The sequence below is a fragment of the Ochlerotatus camptorhynchus genome, unplaced genomic scaffold (assembly GCF_037179485.1).
Source record: "Ochlerotatus camptorhynchus isolate MF236.1 unplaced genomic scaffold, CSIRO-AGI_Acam_v1.1 ptg000291l, whole genome shotgun sequence".
Lineage (NCBI taxonomy): Eukaryota > Metazoa > Arthropoda > Insecta > Diptera > Culicidae > Ochlerotatus > Ochlerotatus camptorhynchus.
The window spans coordinates 1,978,930-2,001,452 of record NW_027040780.1 but is presented as its reverse complement, the minus strand read 5'-3'; the positions used below and the strand labels follow the sequence as shown (position 1 = coordinate 2,001,452).

The window sequence follows — 22,523 nt, the reverse complement described above, 5'->3', positions numbered from 1 at the left end:
CCCACATTGCACTTGGGCCTTCAGTCTCACTCTGAATGGCTCGGTGTGCAAATGTTCTTAATTTAACTTAAATTGAAACACATATTGCAGCAGGCTGGTTTATGTCACGACATTTTATTTCATGAACAAGGCAAACTAACCACAAATTATCGAATGAGAAAATCAATTTTAAGGGAAATGAAAACGCATACGAACTTTTATGATTAACAACCGGTTTCTAATAGGAAACAATGAAAATACATCATCATGATTTGGCCTTATTCAGGAGACATAATGTTATGCCATCTTTCTTTCAGCGCTAATAGCTATATGATCTAAAACTTCCCGGATGAAGATGTCAAGATCGAAACGTTGATGATGGTAAAAGTGTAATCAGCAGTTTTTCTTTCGTTTCGTCATGAAGTTCCCTTCTCGGAACTTCTCTATCGTTTCAACAATTTTCCCGATATGCATGAGTTACCAACCGAGCCATCATCATTAACCCGGATAGGACAAAATCAACCAACATCAGGCAGTTATTATTCGGACTACATCAACAGATTTTACCGTCAACACGAAGTTCGTTGGCAACAACACCTTAACGCACATTAGCAGAAGTAACTATTTGGTCTCATCAGCAAGCAACATCCGGACTACAGCGACGACGACGACGACAGCGAGCGATCCTTGGACGTGCTAGGTCAGCAGTTAGGTAGCTAGTGCAGGGTAGATTTTAAATATCGATTAAATAATAAAGTAGTTCAGTCTTTAGTTAGCAATTAAATCGTTTAGATCTTCTTTTTTTTTACTCCCATCTGACAGCCATCACCCATCAATTCAGAGACCCCGAAATTTTTACGAAAATTTTGTAAAATTCCTGAAATTCTCAGATTTTTATATAGGGGAAATGGCTCTAATGTTGGCCTAAGGATCTAAGATTGGGCCCATTGAAAATCTACTATTTTTTCAATTTTATCTAGATGAACGCGTCATTGGGACCGTACTAATGGATATTTTTGGTCGCTTTTGATAATTTAGTTCATTACTGACTGGGCCCAAATTAGAGGCATTTAGGCCGACATTACATCCATTTCCAATATTGCCTCGGAACTTCTTGTAAGCTCTAGAAGTTAAAAAAAATGAAACTTCTCTGAAGTTCTCTGATCTTCCTTGAAGTACTTGGAACATCCCTGAAAATAAAGAAACTGCCCAAACGTTTTAAAACTACTCTGAAGTTCTCTGGACTTCCTGGAAAATCACAAAACTTTGATTAGGTTTTCGTGAGGTTCTTGGTACCTCTGCACAATTCCTGCAATTTTCATAGAAATTAACTGAACTGCCCTTAGGTTCTTTGATCTGTTCTTGAAGCAACCTTGAAGTTTTCACAATTGTCCTCAAGTTAGTGGTACTGTCCAGAAATAAATGAAAATATCCTTGACATATTTAAACTTCTCTGAACATTTTTGGACTTCTGTAAAATTCTTCTCAGGAGTTCTCTACACTTTCTCTATAATTCCGTAACTTCATCTTTAAATGGCCTGAAAGTCTGGGCTATGCTGATTTCATTGGGATTGCCCTTAAGATATCTGAGCTGCCCTGAAAATCTCTAGACATAGCTTTCCTGACGTTCTTGGAATTTATTTCCCACATTTATTCTCAAGTTCTCTAGACTTCTCTGAAGTTTTAATTTCCTTGAAGTTCTTTGAATATTCCTGAAGTTATATGCTCCTTTTAAAATATCCTGAAGTTTCCTTGAAGCTGAAAGAATCGCCTTAAAGTTCTTGAAACTTGGCTGAAGTTCCCAGTTTGGTGAATGCCGATCTTACTTGCAAACCATGGGAAGCGATCAAACTTTTATTTCGCATAAACCATGAAGAAAGATCAACGATCAACGTGAGGATGTGCAAGCTGAGGATTAAGGGCCGTTCGCAACGGGACGTCAAAATCATCATCGGCGATGGCGATAGCAAATGAAATGCCGAGCATTGTACAATCAATATATTCTCACATTATCTTCCTTCCTGTATCACTACCTCTCTAAAGTCGTACGTACCTAACGTATAGCAAACTTCCCCATTCCCATTCATGCAATCATGCCACTCTCTTCGACTTCGTCGTAAATCTTAAACTCTATAAAAAAAAATATCCTACCACGTAACTTGTGGCGCAGCTCGATTTTGCGCCATTCCCATACCTGTTATTAGAATCTATGTCGTTTGTTCCTATAACTGGTTCCTGTGATGATTATGTTCGGTAGTTGTGATGATGGCATTTGGTGGTGGTGGTGTTTTCGGTTCTGTCGGAACTCAGTCTCAATGTTCCGACATTTTTCGATACTCAAAACGGACTCGAAGGTGGGTCTGTGTAGTGTAGGAGGATACTCGGGGTGGTGGTGGTGGTGCGATAAACAAAGCTACACCTTACCGACTAAATGTACAACTAAAATCAGCACATGGTTTCGTTGATGGGCGGATCCGTTTCCTCCGTATCCGTGCTGCTCTTGATGTTCGAGGATAGTTTGGCGATTTCGTCCTGCACGATGTTGGTACTGATGCAGGGAATTGGGTCCCTCCCTGTATTCGTATCTTCCGTGCTGGTGGAACTGCTTTCCTTGAGCAGGGCCATCATGGATTTCGTACCAAGCACGCTAAGATTTTCAGCGAAGCGTTTCGATGGAGGTGGCTTAGCAGCCGTGCTGGGTACAACGATCGTAGAGGGTATCACCATCGCTGACGCCGATGTTGTGGGCACCAATCGTTCTAAGCCTTCCGGAGTCGAGCCGGATACCTTACCCAATCCGGGAGACTTTTCTATGCTGAATTGCTTCTTCAGGAAGCCTGGTCGTGAGTCGGAAGGATGTGCCAGCGATGCACTGCCAAGGGAGCATGTCCGCTTGGTGAAACCTGACCGGTCATCCGGTGCAAGATTTGCTCCGGAGAGCATTTCGATCACGGTGGAATTAAGGCTCGTTTCGCCATCCATCGAGAGGTCGTTAGCGATCGAGGAGTTGTCGATGTTGAACGAACTGTTGGTTTCGTTCGAGCTTTGCTTGATGAATTTGTACGGTTGCATGGAGTACTCGGTGTCGGTACTGGAATTCTTCTGCAAGCTTTCGCATGATTTTTTATACATTCGATGAGACGCATCGAAAGATGATGGATTTAGATATGTGGATTGCAGATACTGAGAGTTACGAGGAGAGTTTTGACTGGATAAGGACACTGGGGAATTTTTGGACTCTCTCAACGAGTTCCGGTTCGATACCGTTTGCCGTTCGTTTTTGACCGAGAAGTCATCGGTTGCCGCTGCGCATTCTGCCAGGGAAACAATGTTGGACTTCGACGGGGTAACTGGTAGTTCGATAGCAGTTTCACGACGGAGCATCTTCCGTGGGCCGTACTCTTCCGGTCCATCATCGAACATATTATCGCTTTCATCTATTGAGCAACGAGTTTGCAGCAGCTTCTCCAACATCTCGTAATCACTGTCTTCGCATTCCTTCAGATGCTTCTTTTCGATGAGCGCCGCAAACTCCGGATTGCTCATTTCGCTTACGTTTTTCGGACGTTCATCTACAAGAGAAGAATGGATTTTAATATGACTGAATTAATTTAAGCTTTAAATCGTCTTACCCATCAATGAAGACGTTGGTGAAGCTATCATATGGCACACGCTTTCCAACTCATCTGTGATAGAAGTGTATTCCGCATGGATCGCCAGTAGCAGGTTCCTACCCCGTGTAACTGGTCGTTGAACAGCTGAAATAATCAAAACATTCGTTTTCCCAGGGTTACATTTTGAAGTCAAATCCACTTACGCTGCTCGTTCCCGCTGTCCGGTTCCGATTGTGTCATACTGTGCTGTCGCTTTGCGAAGCCCATCTGATGTAAACTGCTTTGTGACTTGTTGATATCGAACCCGGATGTACTTTCGGAGTTCCTTCTTGGCCCGCCGCCTACCATGGTACTGCTTCTCCGTCGTCCGACCGCCCGCTGTCGCAGTCCATCGTAGTTGGGATCGACAATGTCCTCGGCCGATCCTTCGCCGACCAACGTCCGATCATCGCAGTTCTCCAGTGGGGTAAGGGTATCCTTACTCTCGGTGCTGGCCGTCTCCTGACGGACGTTCAGGAACGGTGTCTTCGGTTTGGTGGTGGAACTTGCCACACCTGCCGATTCCGCTGGAGATAGCACCTTGGAAGGCGGTAGGAACATTTCCGAATCTTCCGAGCGCATGGAGAGCTTGCGATCGTTGGAGATCTGAAAGGAATGATTGTTGGTTATTCACTGGTTTTTGATGTGCGTTTTGCATAATTGATTGTTATGGGTAATTATTTCAATTTGTGCTAAAATTTGGTCATACATCTTTTTCTTCAAATAGCCTAATTTCACATTTGTCCATAACCAAATGTATTACTGCAGGGTGTTAGTTAGCTAGTTTAGGTCAAATTCTTAGCTCGAAAATTGCTTAAATACTTTTGCTTAAAGGTCTTAAAACTACAAATCTAAAATATATTTCATTGAATGTTTCTTGCATTTCCTATCATCCTCCGCAGCGAATACTGCAGATTATGATATAAGTTGACCTTGCAGACAATGCAATGATCTTTTTTTTTTCGTGTGTTGTGTATACTTTTGACTATACCAGCAAGCTTTTTTATTTATAGCATTTTAGAACGACGCACACACTTGTGACGATTTTTTCCAATTCCCGTTCAGCAGAAGAAGCATACAAAAACAAATTATCATACTTTTTTCCCATGATTTGTTTTTCGTCCTTGTTTTCCGTGCAGAGCACCAATGCCATGAAGGCAGCTCCACGCCTGGACCCTACCTATCGACCCATTAACTCATGAACCGGGGACCAACGGCTTTACATCCCTTCCAAAGGAAGGCGTGATCAGAGATGTTAAGCCTCAGAACATCCCGGCGGCACCGACTGGGATTGAACCCAGGCCTGCTGGGGTGAGAGGTCATCACGCTACCACTACACCACGCTAAATTATCATACTGTACGCGATCAAACACTTCCAGCGAGAAGTCAAATTTTCTGCAACGCAATTTGTATTTAGAACATTCCACACGAACAAGAAGAAGAATATTTTCCCTTACGACGGCACGTGTGATTGATGTTCGGTCGGGTCGCGAGTGCATATATATCGGGCCAGTTCACGCGTGACGCTCCAGATTCTCTGCTTGTCCGTCAAGCAGTACAGTTCGGTTTTTTACTCGCTCTCTCGAGTTGTTCGCTAGTTCATTGCGATAGTGTTCGCGCTCGGTGTTTGATAAAGTATCGCACGACCCCAGCATGGGAAACCAATGCGACTGCTATTCCGACCGGGAAACGATCTCGATTGGACACAGATGAACCGATGGTGGAAAATAAGTTGGTGGAAATTGGTGGAAAGTAAAGTTCTCAATTGTACCATGCGCCTGTGTACTGAAGGCATCAATCTGATGGTCACAGATGAAGCACTACAAGCAATCGGTGGAAACTAACGATTTAAAATTGGCTCACTACTTCACTAGCCTATTGGTTCCAAGCTAACGATTAACGTACCCCATTCTAGTCGAAATTCTAATACTCTATTAGCTTGGGACCGAAGAGAGTACCAGAGCTGAGCCAAAAAGTTGAGCACGTTTCTTCGGGACCTTCTGGTCTTCTGGACCTCTATGCTACAAGGCTGTCGAGGCGTTGCTGAAGCAGAAAAAAACGTGGAGTATTTCTGTCACGATATTGAGGCAACCATGCCGCTCAAGATGGTCTTGCGTGGCCTTCCTGACATGGAAACAGCCACACTGTCGGATGAATTGAAGAATTATGAACTCAATCAAATCAACATCTTCAAGATTAGTCGTCATGACGGACCATTAGAACATTCGAGCCCTTTTCCACATCGTGGTGATTTGGTAACGATACAAGCCAGTCCACCGTGATCTCACCCAATGCGCAAACTGCATGCTGTTCGGGCATGCAACGAAAAAAACTGCATGGCCTACCGCTGCAACTATTGTGGCAAGCAGCACGCGCCTGATGCCTGCGAGATAATGGAGGACACAGATCCCAAATGTGCCAATTGTGGTGCAGCACATCGGACATCCAGCAATACATGTCCGAAACGAGCGGAATTAAATAATATCCGCAAAAAGCCTCTATGCAGAATCAACCTGGCCACAGAAGGGTGCCAGAAAATAACGGGCAGAACTTTCCTGCGGTCTCCCAACCGCACCAAGTTCTGGTGCTTCCGCCACTTCCACTCAACAACTGCTGCATCGGTCCCGCCAACAACTGGCGTAGCTAACACTCCGGAAAACTCAAGACGTCAGTCATATGCGGCAACCACTGCATCCTGAAGCACCTCTCCACCTCCGAGGCTATCGTGGCAGTATGAAGGCTCTCCCCCTTCATCAACGATCGAGAACGCAGACTTTCTACTTACAACGGTGGAACTTGTTACACTCGTGACAGAAGTCATCATGATCCAGCGCACCTTCAGGAACCAAACAGAACAGCTTTATGCTGCGATATCCCTCATCAATAAGTATGGACCGTGAAGCCATCAAAATTGCAAATTGTGGAACGTTGCTCGCTAAAGAGCAAAAGCATCGAGTTCGTTGAACTCCTCAACGAACGTATCATCGATAACGCCATCATCACCGAAACGCACCTGACGCCCGAGATTAACGTCTTCCTTCCCGATTTCCAGCTTGTGAGGCTGGAGCAAACCAGCTACGGGGAAAAAGGAGTGGCCATCGCCCTAAGAAGGAACATCTACTGTCGGCTGCTGCCGAGCTTCCAGCTGAAGATAATTGAAGCCGTAGGGGTGGACGTGGCTTACTGCCCCAAACAGGCAACATCATGGACGGGTCGATAGCTGACCTGCGACGAGATATTATCAAACTAACACGACGGTGGGAAAACTTCATCATCGCTGGCGATCTGAACGAGAAACATCAAGCTTGGGCAACAGTCGGCGCAATCAAAACGGCACCATCCTGTACAATGACCTGCAGGAAGCGCAATACAAAATATTGAGGCCGGACACTCCCACCCGGTTGAGTAGGTCCGGTTCACACGCTATCATCGACATCTACACCAGCAACTTGGCCAACAATATCTCGCAACCTGTGGTTTATCAAGAGCTCAGTTCTGACCACTATTCGGTGGTGGCCGAAGTGGGTTCCTTCATGAACCGGAAACGACCGACGTAATCGACCGGTGTCTGCGCTCCATCGATGAAGCGGTTTCCCGGGCCAGGGAGCAACACGTGCCAGTATCCAGACAGGTGAGCAAAACTCTGAACATTGACAGGCCTGCTTAAGACCTCATTAGACTCCGCAACACCATTTGTAGGCAGTACTAGCTGCCTAACCTGGAGACCAATTGCAACCGTTTAAACAAAGTCATCCAAGATGGTGGATCTCAGAAATAACTATTTTGCAAACAAGATTCACTCTCTCCCAGCTGTTCTGGAAAATGGCAAAGATTAAAAAAGCCGAGGCCCATCCCTCCCCTTCCCCTCTTAATCAGAATTCGGATCTATCCTTACTCATAGCCCCAGTTGAAAAGTCCAATGCTCTTGGTCAACAAAGTGTTGTATTCACATAACCTTGACCAAACCATGGTGAGTCCCCACGAGTCTGTAGTATCGGAGGCAATGTCTAGAGTCGCTGCCACCCCCGTAGTTGTCCCTGACAAAAGTAGAATATTGGCTGTTGAGGTGATAGCTGCTATTAATTCAACCAAGAACATAAAGGCCGCCACCTTGCAGCGATCTTCAATAAGTGTTTGGTGCTTGGCTATTTTCCAGCATGTTGAAAGTTAGCCCAATTCATTCCAATCCACAATCCTGGCAAGACCCTACCAGTGCCATAAGCTATCGCCCCATCAGCCTCTTTTCCTCCATCTCGAAGCTATTCGAAAAATTGATACTCAGCCGTTTGGTGAAGTTCTCCGACGAAAATAACATCTTACTCAAGGAGCAATTCTGGTTTAGGAAAGGCCATTCATCGATCCATCAACTAAGTAGAGTTACTAACATTATCAAGCGGAACAATTCCGTTTCGAAAACATGTGCCATGGCATTTTTGGACGTTGAGAAGGCGTTTGCCAACGTCTGGCATGATGACCTAGTGTACAAGCTGCATCGATACAATTTCCCGATTTTCCTTGTTAAGATCATCAAAAACTACTTGTCGGGCAGATCATTTCTTCTTGAACAATTCAATTTCTGATACGTTCGACGTTGATGCTGGGGTTCCCCAGGATAGCTTCCTTGGTCCTATCCTTTTCTACATTTTCACGTCAGATGTTCCTCCCCTTTAGGGTGGTGGAATTTTGTCAATGTTTGCGGATGACACTGCCATCATCTATAAGGGTCGAATGATCCGTGCTCTGACGAGAAAACTTCAATCAGGCCTGGATGTTCTGTCCCACTATTTCAAAAACTGGAAGATTTATATCAATGCAGCTAAAACAAGGACCATACTATTTCTGCACTCCAATTCACCTCGGCTTGTCCCGACTGGTAACTTGAAAGTCCACTTTGATAATATACTTCCATTGAATGGTCGAGTGAAGTTGTTTACCTTGGTCTCACCCTTGATAACAAGTTGCTGTTCCGTTTCCACACTTTCCATTAAAAACAAGCTTGCCGTCCACAAGCAAATCATCCACCCCGGCATTGAGTACGGAACGCAAATCTGGGAGAGCTGTGCAATGTGCCATCACCTAAAACTCCAAAGGATTCAGAACAAGATCCTTAGGATGATCCTCAACAGTCCCCCGTGGATTCGAAATTCTGATATCCACCGTCTGGCTGGTCTTCAGACACTTGAAGAGCGGAGTACGCTCAGCCTCGAAAGGTTCAGAGACGCCTGTCTGAGATCAGATCACCAGATCATAAGCGATCTTGCTAATGAAGTACTAGTAGTTACGTAGGAAATCAAAGTCTTTTTTTTTTAATTCAACCAACACATCAAAAAAAGGGTATTTAAACTTGTTAAAAAACGTAAACACGTAAATTAGAATAACAAATTAAACAAAGATGAAGATACCTTCAGGCTAATCAGGTACTACATACCGCAATCTGCTGTTCATGACCGGGACACCCATCAACAACAACCTACATGAGTTATGGGCGTTGTTAAATCTATTGCTACCGGACTTTTTCCGCAATTCCGAAGACTTTGATGAGTGGTTCAAGGTAGAAGATTGCATCGACCCAGACCACGAACGAGCAGTAAGATTGAAGAAAATTCTGCAACCAATCATGTTGCACCGCATTAAGTCCGATGTCGAATATACTATTCCACCGAAAATTAAAACGACTATGTACATTCCCCCGACGCGAGAGATGAATTATTGGTCCAAGAAAGTGCTCTGTAAGGATATCAAAGTGCCGAAAGGGGACGGAACGGCTGGTAACTTCATAATGAGGATTGTATTTCCATATCTGCGTGAAGTAACTCTGCATCCGTATTTGATACCAGGAGCTGAATCGACATTATCTGATCTAGTCGGGCAAGACATAGTTGACGTTTCGTCTCGAATGGTTGTTCTGGACAAACTGCTTACGAAACTTAGCAAACGTGGTGCTCGTGTCCTACTGTTTTCGCAGATGGTCATAATGCTAGATATTCTGCAAGATTACTTAGAGTGGAAGGGCTACAAGTTCCATCGAATGACGGGAAACACTGAACAGAGATTCAGACAGGAGATGATCGATGAGTTCAATTCCCCTGATTCAGACACGTTTATTTTCTTGACTACCACCAGAACGGGTGGGGTCGGGATCAACTTGCACACGGCCGACACGGTAATTTTCTATGACATCGATTGGAACCCTCAGGCGGACTTCCAGGCCGAAGACCGTGCCCATCGCATCAGGCAATTGAAACAGGTACATGTGATACGGTTCACCGTGTCCGGAACAGTCGACGAATACCTTCACGATTGTTCCAATCGGAAGCAAGTCCTGGATAAAGCAATCATTCGGAAAAGCCTTGGCGATTGTGTCGAGTTCCAAGCAATCGAACACCACAAAAGGAAGCTCGAAAGCGTCAACTGCCTTGACGTGGCGGCCGTCGATGAGCAGCTGAATGAAATGTTTAAGGAGATCGATCGCGGTGAAAGGAATGCCAAGAACGACACTCTGCTGAAACAAATTCGTTTCCGATCAAAGAATTCGCGGTCACGATCGGAGGAGCGCGAGCTGGAAAGTATTAAACCTCCGGTAGAGTCGGTGCCGGAGTTCGATCTGGATTCCACTACATATCGTTTGCGTCCGCGCAAGCCGAAGATAGCCCGGCTGGAATAGATGTTTTAATCTGTATCGTTCAATTTGCATTTGACCACGCTACTCAGTTACCTACTTGCTTGTTAGTTTGTTTCTGTTTTGTTCATTCTAGTTAGTTACCACTGCGAGACGCTTGTCAATGATATTATTTTCTGTTCTATGCACTTCGAATAAACTGACATAACGAATTGGAATGTACGAACAAGGTAAAATCATAATCAATGGAAAATAAACGTAATTTTTCTACTTCTACTACGCGTGACGCTTATTGTTAAATCAGTCTTCTCCAAGTGAAGACCAGAAATATTGACAGAAGAAATAGCAGTAGCAATAGCTGCATCCAGCGGTGCCGTTTTCAGGAGCAGTGCTCTCATACGGCAGTGAAATTGGAGTAGAGAAACAGCAATAAACCAAAGTAGAGCAGCAACGAACTTCCTTCATTAGTCCATATCCTGGTGATCCGTGTCCTTCATTGGTACCGTGGTAGTTGTGTCACAAAAGACCCTGTTCATGGTCCCAGATTTTTCTTCTTTCGGGATGCACATTACCCTTGGGCCATTACTTCACTGTTGGCGTTCTGATTCAGTCCAGCTGATTGCATTGTGTTCATGGCCTAACACATACTATGAGCGCTTCTTATTCGCTTTTAGCCTATCCACATTCCGACGCATGGAGAGAGCAGTCAAAAAAGCACGAACGAACCAGCCTTTCGTTGAATACTTGAAATACCCATACCAGCATAACCATCTCTTATGAATAGGAAACCAAGCAAGAATGTCTCGTGGAAAAAGATAATCAACCAACCAATTTAAGAATATCATCACATATCTGGAGGACCTTAAAGGAAATATTGATGGAATCCTTCCACTTCCGGTTTTCAAGGGCACTAATCTTGACATCCAGAAGTCGTGCAGAGCTGAAAATTAAACTCGGTGCTTGCATCTCTGCAGCAAATACCCTGGATACATTGTGAACTTCGTTACTCACCGCCAGCGATTTCTCCGGGGACCGGTCGCTCTCGTTCTCTTCCGGCACCGTCCGCACCTCAAAGTGCATACCGTCATCAAAGATGTACGCATCCGGTCGAACCTCCGTCAGGGACCTATTCATCTTCCTTCTTGGCTGTAGAGAAACATTATTGCTGTCACTTTCGGATATTGCCCTCGCCCGGGTATCGAACACGATACTTCCCCCTCCCGGACCACCCAGTGCGCTCACATTGTCATTGGAACTGTTAAGATTGTCCTGCAGTTGCGTGTGCGTCGACATAAACCGATGAATCACAGCCAAGTGCGAGAGGATCTGATCAGCCGACTCCTCCACCTTGCGTAATCGAAATTCAATGTTCTGAACCGTGGCCGATTGCATATTCTCCTTCTGATTGATGTCTTCGATCTTCTGAGACATGTTCTCGACTCTTTCGTCGGTATTCTTAATTCGTTCCTCGGTGGATTGCTGCAGCAGTGCATCCTGCTCTCTAAAATAACCTTCAACGCATTCCTCTTCAAAATCGTACAACCGCTCCATGTCTTCTTTTTCCAGAAACAGCTTCAGCCCATTATCTCGTGACTGTTGCAAACCTTTCGCCTTCCTGATCAGGTATCGAAGGAGGGAATAACAGTGACAGAATGCTATCAGAGGAGGTGGTAGGACGGGCTTCTGCTGGTACTCCATCACGACCGTGAACCGTTGGAACATCCAGACCTAAAATTGATCGATCAACTTTTGAAATATCAAATTCATCATTTCACTCTGCACATCGCAACATACCTGGTGTGATACGGCATTCACCTCGATGAAAATATTGTTGAAGACCGCAATCAACAGATTGATGAGCAAAATGTTGGCAATCAAGAGGTACATCGACATGGCAATTGGCGTTACCCAGTGACCTAGAAGGCACAAAGCAATTTGCATCATTACAGAATGGAGGATGATGATTAAATTTTCCAACAGGCTCACCTGTCACGCACTGCGGTTGGGAGGGATCCTCTCCGCACGGTGGATCGATGTCGTCCGCAAACACTTCTCCGTACAACATGAAGTAAGGCTGATAGTAAACGTCCCGCACCAGTCGCCAGCTGGCATCGTTGTTGGGAAACAGAATGGCCTGCCGGCTCACACCGAAACTCATCAACACTACCAGCAAGAGGACGACGAAATAAATCATGTTCTTCACCATCTTGCCCATCATCGTCACCAGTGGTCCTAGGTTTGGGCCATAGAAAACATTGAATCAATCAAGCTTGTCTCACCACATGCCGTAAAACACAAACTCACCTAGATATTTGTTGACACCCAGAATGTTCAGTATCCGCAGATACCAGTAGATGCTGTCCACGCAGTATATCACTCGTCCGACGTCCATGGTGTACGGTCGCAATCGTAGGACCAGCCCGATGAGGAAGAATATGATAGCCGCCGCATCGCACGGGTTCCACATGTTCCATGCCCAGACGGAGAATTTGTGGCTGAAAGAAGGATTGCAAAAACCAAGGTAAGTTTATTTTGGTACACATGTATGGCTATTTTTAACTTACGAAATGGCCACCGGCTCGGACGACACTATCTCCCGTATTTTTTCACAGCCCAAGGTAGTTATGTAAGCTATCGCGTACACTTCCTGCCAGCTCGGATATGGCTGCATTCGTACCAGTACCGTATACGTGAAGAGCACCAAAAAGAACACATACGCCATCTAGAAATTAATGCTACCAATTAATCATCATCCGTCAAAGGGGTTAGTTAGGATGAAACCTACTGAATCGGCCCAAAACTTCGTAATGGGAGCTGTATAGAACTCGTAAAACTTTTTCTTCAACTTGAGCGGCCGCTGATGACGCATATCGTGGTCGTACATGTAGTCCTTGTACTGCGTATTCTCCGAGTCCGTCAGCGAAACCTTTAAGGGAAATATGATTGATTAGTTTTTGATTGAAACCGCTGCTAATAATCCATTGAAATTGGAAACTGCAATCCATACAGATCAATCCGAAATATTAAATCACAAATGGACGTCTAACCGGTTGAATGCAAATCAATTGTCAATAACTTAAGGAAGCGAATTTCGATAAATAAGTGCAGTCTGATTGGTTGCGTTTGCTATGTTTACTTTTAAAAACTAATTCGTTACAATAAAATGAGTACAGACTAAGGTTACTATAGAAATCGGAATTTTAAACACAAGCCATGCCAATTATTGCAGTAACTTTAATGCTACGACCTTACTAAATGTTCTGTATCGTAAATGATTTGAGTACGAACAAGATTTACTGTGTCACAAAATCGAATAAAATTTACTGTTAACCAATAAATGGAGGAAATCTTTTGCTAAAACATCGAGATTATCGAAACAAGAAACGAAACGAAATGTCACAATATCTAGAACTTGAACACTGGAGGAAACAAGGGAAGGTGTTAGTATTGCACTGAAACTAACTTTTGACTTCAGACATCCGGTCAGACCTACCTACAAAATTCAATTAACAAAAGTTTAGCCAACAATCGTGAACTATCACAAGGTGGTGGAGGTGGTGGGTGAAGAACGTGTAGAGTTGGAAATAGTTTAGAATACAAGGGAAACCAACGGACTAACTATCTACTTTCCTCCGAGTAAAGGTACACAGACTGTGTGGAATGCAGCATTTGAAGAGTGGTTGGTTTGAATCCCACTTAGTTAGAACGAGAAAAGTGGTTGCACGATGGGTTAACATAGTTAAACAGAAGCGGGAAATCGATTCGATGGCTGCGATCTATTCGATACTACAGGGTGTCCCACATTGAATTGCATCACGTAAAAAACGCTGTCGAAAATTACTCATTGGGTATTTTCTCTTGAAAATTTGGGTAGAAGTAGTTTAGAGTGAATTGTTTACACTGTATTTTTATCGCTGTCATTTTTCCGAACGTTGGAAAAATCGAGGGGGCGACACATCTAAATCTCAATTCTAGATACTCAAAAAATCTCACACTAGCGAATAAATTCTCGAAGAATCTTCTTTCATTTCTCGCATCTACTTGCATCACGCATAATTTTTTTGCAGGAAATCTTCAAAATCGTGATAAATCTTTTTTCTATCTACTCATCGAACGCGCAGCTAGCCACAGCAAAACAAAATATTTCCTGCATCGTAGATAGAGTCGGCCCCCTCGGAAAAAATGGCGTCACCCGAAAAGCAACGTTGCGAATTGGTTTTGCGCAAGCACCTGGAAAATCCTCAACTCTCTCATTGGGATATCGGAAAAGAACTCGGAATCGTGCAGTCAACTGTGAGTCGTGTGATTAAACGTTACTACGAAACTCTGAGCATCGAACGGAAGGAGAAATCCGATCAGAATGGATGTTCTATTAGTGATCAGGATCACAAGCGTGTCGTGAAAGCATTTAAGCGCAATCCCAATGCTTCGGTCAGGGATGTGGCCAAAAAGTTGAATCTGACAAATATTTTGTTCAGAGAGCCAAGGACCGGGAGGGACTGCATACGTACAAAGTGCAGAAGACTTCAAATCGTGACGAACGGCAAAATACGGTGGAAAAGTCATGGGCCCGGAAACTACACACCCAGATGCTGACGAAGCCTCATTGTCGCATCATGGATGATGAGACTTACGTCAAGGCGGACTTCCGGCAGCTTCCGGGGCTACTACTCTTCACCGTCCAGCACTAGTTTGATGTTCCGGAGGAAGTAAGGAAGCAGAAACTTAAAAAGTTTGCCAAGAAATACATGATTTGGCAAGTGATCTGCTCATGTGGCAAACGGAGTGTGCCGTTCGTGACTACTGGGACTGTAAACGGGGAGATCTAACTCAAGGGGTGTCTACAGGTGTTGAAGCAACACGAGGGCCCTACGATCTTCTGGCCGGATCTAGCTTCGTGCTACTATTCAAATGTTGTCTTGGAGTGGTACGAAGCCAACGGGGTCAATTTCGTATCGAAGGACCTGAACCTCCCGTACGGAAGCATCCCAAGGAGGTCAAAAGTATTGATCAACTAGGTAATTTTCTACAACGTTTTTTTCCGTGATGCAATTTGATGTGGGACACCCTTTAACAGCAAATATCAGCTTATATTGAGAACAGGGTTTGAAATTTCATTCGTTTACGAATGCAGCTATACACGTGAAAATGGAGCATGTCATAAATTTGTATAAAATCGAGTTGTATCTTTTAGAAACTGCTGAAACATTTATTTTTCACATCATTATAGAGATAAAAAAAAACCATGTGTGGAAAATCCGTTCAATATCAGAGCTTAAGGATCACTTAAGGACTTAAGGATCATTAATGAAAGTAGACACCTGTTTCTCAAAGGAAATTATTTATATTGGAACAAATTCATAAGTTCGCTTTATATAAATGAAAATCAACATACAAATGACCGATTTCACGTGAGTTTGAATGTTCACTTCTCATTTCTGAAGAACGCTCGGACTTTTCTCTCGATACCACCCATAAGATTTTTCAAAAACATGTGGATCTGTGATATAAGAATTAATTTGGGGTCGTGGCATAACAATGGACTCAGACGGTCATGGGACCGTCCCCTGGAAGATCTTTAACATCTCTTAAATACATGAAACTGATCCTAGAGCAACGCGTTTTTTTAAACACTTAGAGCTGTGATATAAGAACGAATTCGGAGCTCAGGGACAGCTCAGGGAACACAAGAGATGCTTCCAGGTTTTGCTTTTCTATTATATAAAAGAATTAATTTGGAGACGTGGCAATTATGGACATACATATGAACCCTGATGGTCATGAGATCGGCCTCCGGAAGATTGGAAACTTCCATAAAAATCTTCAATCCACGAAACTGTTCCTAGAGCTTCAAGATTTTATTTATTTTTAAATCATTTGAAACTGGGGATTCTTTAATTATCGGACAGGTTCGGCCCGAAGGTTCTCAGAATGCTATGAAATTTTACCTACAGCTATAGTTTATTAAAACAAAATAATAATAGAAAAAAATAATTGAAGATTTCTGCTTATCTTGGAGATCGCGTACTTTAAAAATCCCAAAGTTCTTTAAAATTAATTTGTTATTGAAATTGTTACGAAATTTTCTCAATAATAATAAAAAAAAAATATTTTCTGAAATACGAAATACAGCAAAAATTGTTTTCCGAGTTGCGGCATTTTTCCTAAACAAACGCTCTTACTTTAATGTTTCTCATCTCTTACTGGTAGTACTTTCAGAGTGGTGCCTCTTACCATTTTTCAAGGTATGGTTTGGTATGGTATGGAAATTCGGGAACTTCCAAAAAAGTTTAAATAAAACGTTCCTGGCAGTTAGTTAGTTTTTGTATTTATAACTTAGAAACGGCATAAGACACCACTTTGAAATTTTCTCCAGTGAGATTATAATGCTATATGAAATAATTTGCCAACCAAGAAGAGATCGATAGTTTTGTTCGAAAGCTGTCCTGATTTTACGAAACAACATACCCAGATTTGGAAGACATGCATACTGCAATAAACAAACTATGCTACTAGCAAATGGCATTTGATAACTAAAATGCCAGTTGAGCAGTATCCAGGCAGAATAGATTTTTTTTAATCGACCGTCTCGTATTCGTATACAGCTTTATTTGATATGGGCAATGATTCAAATATATGCTAAAATTCGGCGAATGAAGCAAAAACACTCGGTGTGAATTTGTTGGAGGTTAGCTCCTTTCCAAGTTTCAGTTAAATATGACTTACTTATCAACATTGAGCGTCAAATGATGAATCGGAAAAACTCATCATTCTCCGATTAGCATGAAACTGCAATGATTCACATTTTTGCTAAATTCCGGCCATTTTGGAATCTGGCCACATTGGATTTTTTTTTTCGAAATGGCGTCCTTGAAATTTTTCAAAAAAAAATGTAGCATGGAAACGGCATTTCTGATCGAAATGACCTCTGCGACAAAGATAAATAATGTCGGTCTGGGAAAAATAAAATAAATGTTTTAAGTAATTTCAAGTAAAAATTCTAAGCAATCACATGTCTTCTTAAAATTCAAACTTCAGTTGCCTTCTTCAAGTTCAATGTGCCATCAAATATTTTCTCAAAACCACTAGTTTACAAATAAAAGTTAAAAAATTAACTTCAATGTTTGACCTACGATTTTTGTATGCTGAATCCAAAAATGTAGTCAGAAAAAATCTAAGATTCAGCTAAAAATTAATTGTCACTTTAAAAAGTTTGTTTACTAAAACACAAATATCTCCGGTTTTATTGAAGCTATATCAAGGATTTGAATGCCAAATTAAAGGTGAGAAAATATTATTTTGATCAGCTGAACATTTATTGTCATTGAGATTTGTAGTATTGTTGTTAATTAATAGCTTGTTTAATTTTGATTTTGATGTTCTGCGTATTTCCAAGCAACATTGGATTTCAGCTAAGTTTTTAAGCAAGGTATTTAAAAAATATTTGTAGTGTTGTGCCCATTGGCGTATCTAGACCCCCCCCCCCCCCAAACTTTTGTTTTTTTTTATTCACCGGTATTTTATCAAGATTCTCAAGTTCGATGTTACTAATCTTTTTTTAAAGTCCTTTATGTTGACTACTGTTCCCTGGGCTTATGGCCAATTTGTAGGATCTGAAGGCATCTTATTATGCCATCGATTGAATATCGATATAATATGATTTCTCAAAATTTCTTCTGCTAGACCAGGACTAGAAATCATATTATATCGATATTTAATTGATGGCATAATAAAACGTCTTCAAGCTCTACAAATTGGCCATGAGCCCAGGGATTTTAATTTAACTTTTAGGAATTTCGTTAAACTTTAATTACTTCTAAGAAGTTCAGGGAACATCGTGGAAATTGAGGAAACTTATTAGAAAATCTGGGAATTTCATAGAACTACAGAAAAATTCGTAGAAACAAGGAACTTGCAAACTGAAAACTGCGTAGAAGTGGAAACTTTATTTAAGTTTGAGACGCCTCGTAGACGTTAAGAGAACTGTTGACGCCGGGATAGACTGGCCGATACTCAGGGCCGGGGGTGTAGTAATCTTACGCATGAAAACACTTTAAAGTAAAATTGTCCACTTTATTTATACTTATATAACATCCTTACTACACCCTTTCCCAGTCTGTGGGCGAGAGGTGCGACAGGTCGAGCGAGCGCACGCGATGCACGGAGTTTGTCCGTGCAGAAGAGGACCGTTTGCTTCGGCGGTCAACAAACTAACTGCTCGTTTGATTCTACTGCTACTGAGCTGCTGCTATTGCTGTTGGGAAAGGGGGGGGGGGGGCGGAGAGCGGTTGGAAGTGTACACTATCTCCTATACTGTGCTTGTATACGATTGACCAGCTTTATATATATATATATATCCATCGATCCTGTGGGTATAGATAGGACAATAGCCTCCAGTCTGCCCCGTATGATTATATGAGATCTGTGAAGAATAGTGGAGAGACTCAAAATAGTCAAACTATTGTTTTTCAGTATCGACTGCTATCAGCTGTTTAGGTATAGATAATACGATAACAGTGGAATCTCAAGTAAGGTAGCAAGGAGAGAATCTGCCTTTCTGCACCATGGGCTATGGTGGGTACCCATGGTGGTCAAAATAAGTATACTCTTAAGCAGTTCACGTTCGGCGTGAACAAGAACATTATTTTATTTCAGGGAAGCTCATTATTGATCGGGAACCTCTATATAATTTCAAGGCACTTTTTTGAAGCCCCATGGACCTGGAATAATTTTGAAAATTACGTAAAGAAATTTCGTTCGTGGAACTCAGCGGAAATCAACGAGAAACGTAGATGTACAGCAAACTTTGTAGAAGTTTTGCGAAATTCGTAGCATTGTAATGAGCTGCGTAAAACTTCATATAAATGTAAGGAATTTTAAAAAAGTTCAGAGAACATTGTAGAAGACATAAAGATAGTTCGATAAACTTCTAAAAACTTCAGGGATCATCGCTTCAGTACAGGGAACTTCGTTGCAGTTAATTCTGAAAAAGGTTGTTTTGGGTTCATTTTTTCTGTGAACAATAACATGACATTGAGAATATAATTGCTCTTTTATGGCTCCCCAATCGAGGTCATAATCGTTGCTATGGAATAAATATAATCAAATTTATTGTTTCATCATTAAAATAAAAGTAAGGCTCAATGTCATATTATTGTTCACAGAAAAAATGAACCCAAAACAACCTTTTTTTGTGAGCTTTTATTTAACCGTAGTTTAGCAAAATGAAAAAAATGCAACAGGTCCTAGGTCCCCTCCCTAGGATGTTTTATATGTGATTTAGATTGCATTTTGGGGTGCATCAGTGTGTTGCCAAACACTTAATATAACGGCCATAAACCACATTCTTGAAGCTTCATGTGAATCGTTGTTGCTCATGGGAGATTTTGGTCACAAGCAGTGTACTTGTTTTTGAATGCTCATGTGATGTGAAGTATCGCATGAAGGGTTTTGTTGGAACCTAAGCAGAAACTAGCCCGGAGCACCCGGAATAAGTCCGGATGAGGCCAATGTGGTCCTGGGAATTAGATGTAACTACCATTAAACTTGCTTTTGAATTCTAATGTCATGTGATGTGTCGCATGATGAGTTTCGGCCCCAATGATCAATTCCCTGGACGTACTGGGCACATGTCCGGATGTGACCAATGTGGTCCTGGGCACTCGAAATGACTATCATTGAATTTGTTATTGAATTCTCATGCAATTTCAGGTGTCACATGAGGGATTTTAGTTCTAGCTATAATCTAGCCACCAACTTGTCAAAACACCACACTGCACCGCGCGCCGTGCTAAAATTTTACTCCCGGTCCGAAGCGAACAGGCACTTAGCTTCGGTACCTCTTCCCGGCGAAGAGGAAACAGTACCGAAGAGCCGTTCTGTTTTGCTTGGTGTCGTGCCAAAGTTGTTCCGTACGCGGCACCGTGTCAGATAGATAGCATTGGTTTTGTTAATGAAAAAATATTATGTGCGTTCCCAATGGAAACTACATGAAACCGTGTTTCCGTTTACTAATTTCATATGTATATTGAGATGTTGCTCATATTAGAAAACAAATTCCTGTTAAAGTTCGGAAAGTTGTATTCAGTCTATGAGAAGAATATAAGTGAACTTACGGTAACTTTGAATCGATCTCATTTGTCGTGTAATCGTAATTTATCTTTTTATTAATTGTAAATGGATGCATTCCCAACTCCATTAGGTTTAATCCGTTAAAAGCAGGTCGTTTTTGGTCGAACATGACTTTTACTGACATTTCAAATTTTACATCTATTTCATGACAACCTCACAGATAAAAATTCTGAATTTTAATTGTGATGTAAAAATTCATTCACGTAAACTTGTATTTCATCTCACGCAACCAAGCAACTTGTAAACAATGTTGTTTACAAAGATGGGCTTTTGTATACAATATTTGCTACATTGCATGAAATGTGTCAGAACTTTACATGATATATAATGTAAATGTATATGATATGTGACGCTCCATTTATGTGCATCATATTGAACAGAAATTTACACTACTTTTTCGAACTGTGCTCCCTTCGTCACACGCAGAACTTCTGCTTATTTTATGTAGCTAATTACAGTCATTTCTGAAATTCACAGACATTTTTCGCAGACATCTGAAAAAAAAATTTAGCATCTCTGTAGATGCACCGACACCGGATGCTTTACCAAAGAAACCCAGTGCCGTGCATACATGAGTGGGTTGCCACGGAGGCGCACCGAGCGGTGCTAGCCACTATCCCAAGGGAACACAGATCATGTGGCCAATGTGATTATAGACACTCAATCTGATCACCAGGTCTTATTTTTAGATCTCATGTGATGTGAGGCATTCCATGATGGGTTTTAACACAAGATTTTCGTCACTTCCCCTGAGAATCCTGGAACATGTCCGGATATGGTCAATGTGGTCCTGTATTAACCTTACACTGCAAAAATGGTGATAAGCGGCAATTAACAGCCCTGATGGTTACTTGGATAAGGTGAGCTAAGTTTGGTCGATTACAGCTGCCAGACATTGAAACGAATTGTCACGTTTGTAATGTCACAAGATACATTAAAAAATGGTCATCCTGGAAAATTCTCGTCAGACAACAATTTCTTGTCGCACGACAAGATCACCACGACAGAATCAAGAATCCATCCAGTCGCGACTATCTATTCTAGTCGTACGTCACTCATACTGTTCCCTGTGGCAAGGTACTATAGGTCATTTAAAAAGGAGCATCACGGCAAGAAACCATCCATTCTAATACGGAGGTCAGATTTCAAAAAAAGGCCGGAAACAATGTTAATTCCCTTCAATTTTTGTATATCCGGAATCGGTTTTTCAAGACGGCGGCTGCCTATTCCAGAAAAAGTGGGAAATACTGCCAAATACCCTTCAATATGGATATTTTCGGAATCGAGATGACGTCTAGAGAGCGAAAATCGATGTCCAGCGCCATTTTGAAATCCAAGATGGTGACATCCGGTATCATAAAAAGTAGGAAATTCTACCAAATACCCTTCAATATGAATATTTCCGGAATAGGAATGACGTCTAAAACCCGTAAATCGATGTCCGAGGCCATTTTTAAATCGAAGATGGCAGCTTTAAATTTCAGAAAAAATGGCGGATTCTAATTTCAGAAAAAGTTCGGAAATAACCATATTTGAAGTTTTTCTGAATCTGAGAGCCGCCATATTGAATTACCAAATGGCGTCGGACATCGATTTTCGGAATGTACGCGTCGTCCCCGTTCTAGAAACACCCATATTGTAGGGTATTTGACAGTTTATCTGAACACAATGGCCGTCATCTTGGATTCTGAAATAGTGTCGGACATCGATTTTCGGCATTTACACGTCATTCCCGTTCCGGAAAAACACATATTGTAGGGTATTTGACAGTTTATCTGAACACAATGGCCGTCATCTTGGATTCTAAAATGGCGTTATGCAAGCTCCATCACCGCTCGTTAAAATCTGCAGGCATCGTCCTCCTGTACTGATGGAATTCAAGATAAGTCCACAGCAACGCTTCTAAGATACCTCTGAAAGCATCGCCTATGATTTCAGAAAGGCTGACTTCAACAGCATGAACGAGTTCCTCGCATATGTCGATTGGGACGAGGTGCTTCAAAATTGTGATGCCAACCTCGCTGCGTCGACCATATCTGGTATCCTGTGGTATGCCATCGATCAGTTCGTTCCCGTGAAGTCTAGACACGAACCGGCTAAGCCAGCCTGGTCAAATGCTGACCTCAAGCATCTTAGGACT

General features: G+C 42.2%; 2 protein-coding genes across 2 annotated transcripts in view; one reads left to right on the top strand and one right to left on the bottom strand.

The window, feature by feature from the left end:
* Positions 1-26: 26 nt before the first annotated feature.
* The window catches only part of Trpm (transient receptor potential cation channel, subfamily M), a 172,756-nt gene continuing 150,259 nt past the window's right edge, over positions 27-22,523 (bottom strand). The window contains exons 14-22 of the mRNA XM_065228481.1: positions 13,038-13,178; positions 12,817-12,974; positions 12,557-12,747; positions 12,239-12,484; positions 12,047-12,168; positions 11,264-11,980; positions 3,797-4,238; positions 3,612-3,737; positions 27-3,551 (exon numbers count right to left, since the gene is read on the bottom strand). Of these exons, the coding sequence (XP_065084553.1) occupies positions 2,425-3,551; positions 3,612-3,737; positions 3,797-4,238; positions 11,264-11,980; positions 12,047-12,168; positions 12,239-12,484; positions 12,557-12,747; positions 12,817-12,974; positions 13,038-13,178 (3,270 nt within the window). The 3' untranslated portion in view covers positions 27-2,424. The remainder of the gene's footprint in view (positions 3,552-3,611; positions 3,738-3,796; positions 4,239-11,263; positions 11,981-12,046; positions 12,169-12,238; positions 12,485-12,556; positions 12,748-12,816; positions 12,975-13,037; positions 13,179-22,523) is intronic.
* Positions 9,057-10,544, top strand: LOC135706793 (chromatin-remodeling complex ATPase chain isw-1-like). The gene has a single exon (XM_065228458.1). The coding sequence runs from the start codon at positions 9,077-9,079 to the stop codon at positions 10,295-10,297; it is 1,221 nt and encodes a 406-aa protein (XP_065084530.1). The 5' UTR covers positions 9,057-9,076; the 3' UTR covers positions 10,298-10,544.

Bases quoted from the DNA above. Each gene is read 5' to 3' on its own strand.
- LOC135706793 (XM_065228458.1), top strand. From the start codon at position 9,077: ATGACCGGGACACCCATCAACAACAACCTACATGAGTTATGGGCGTTG.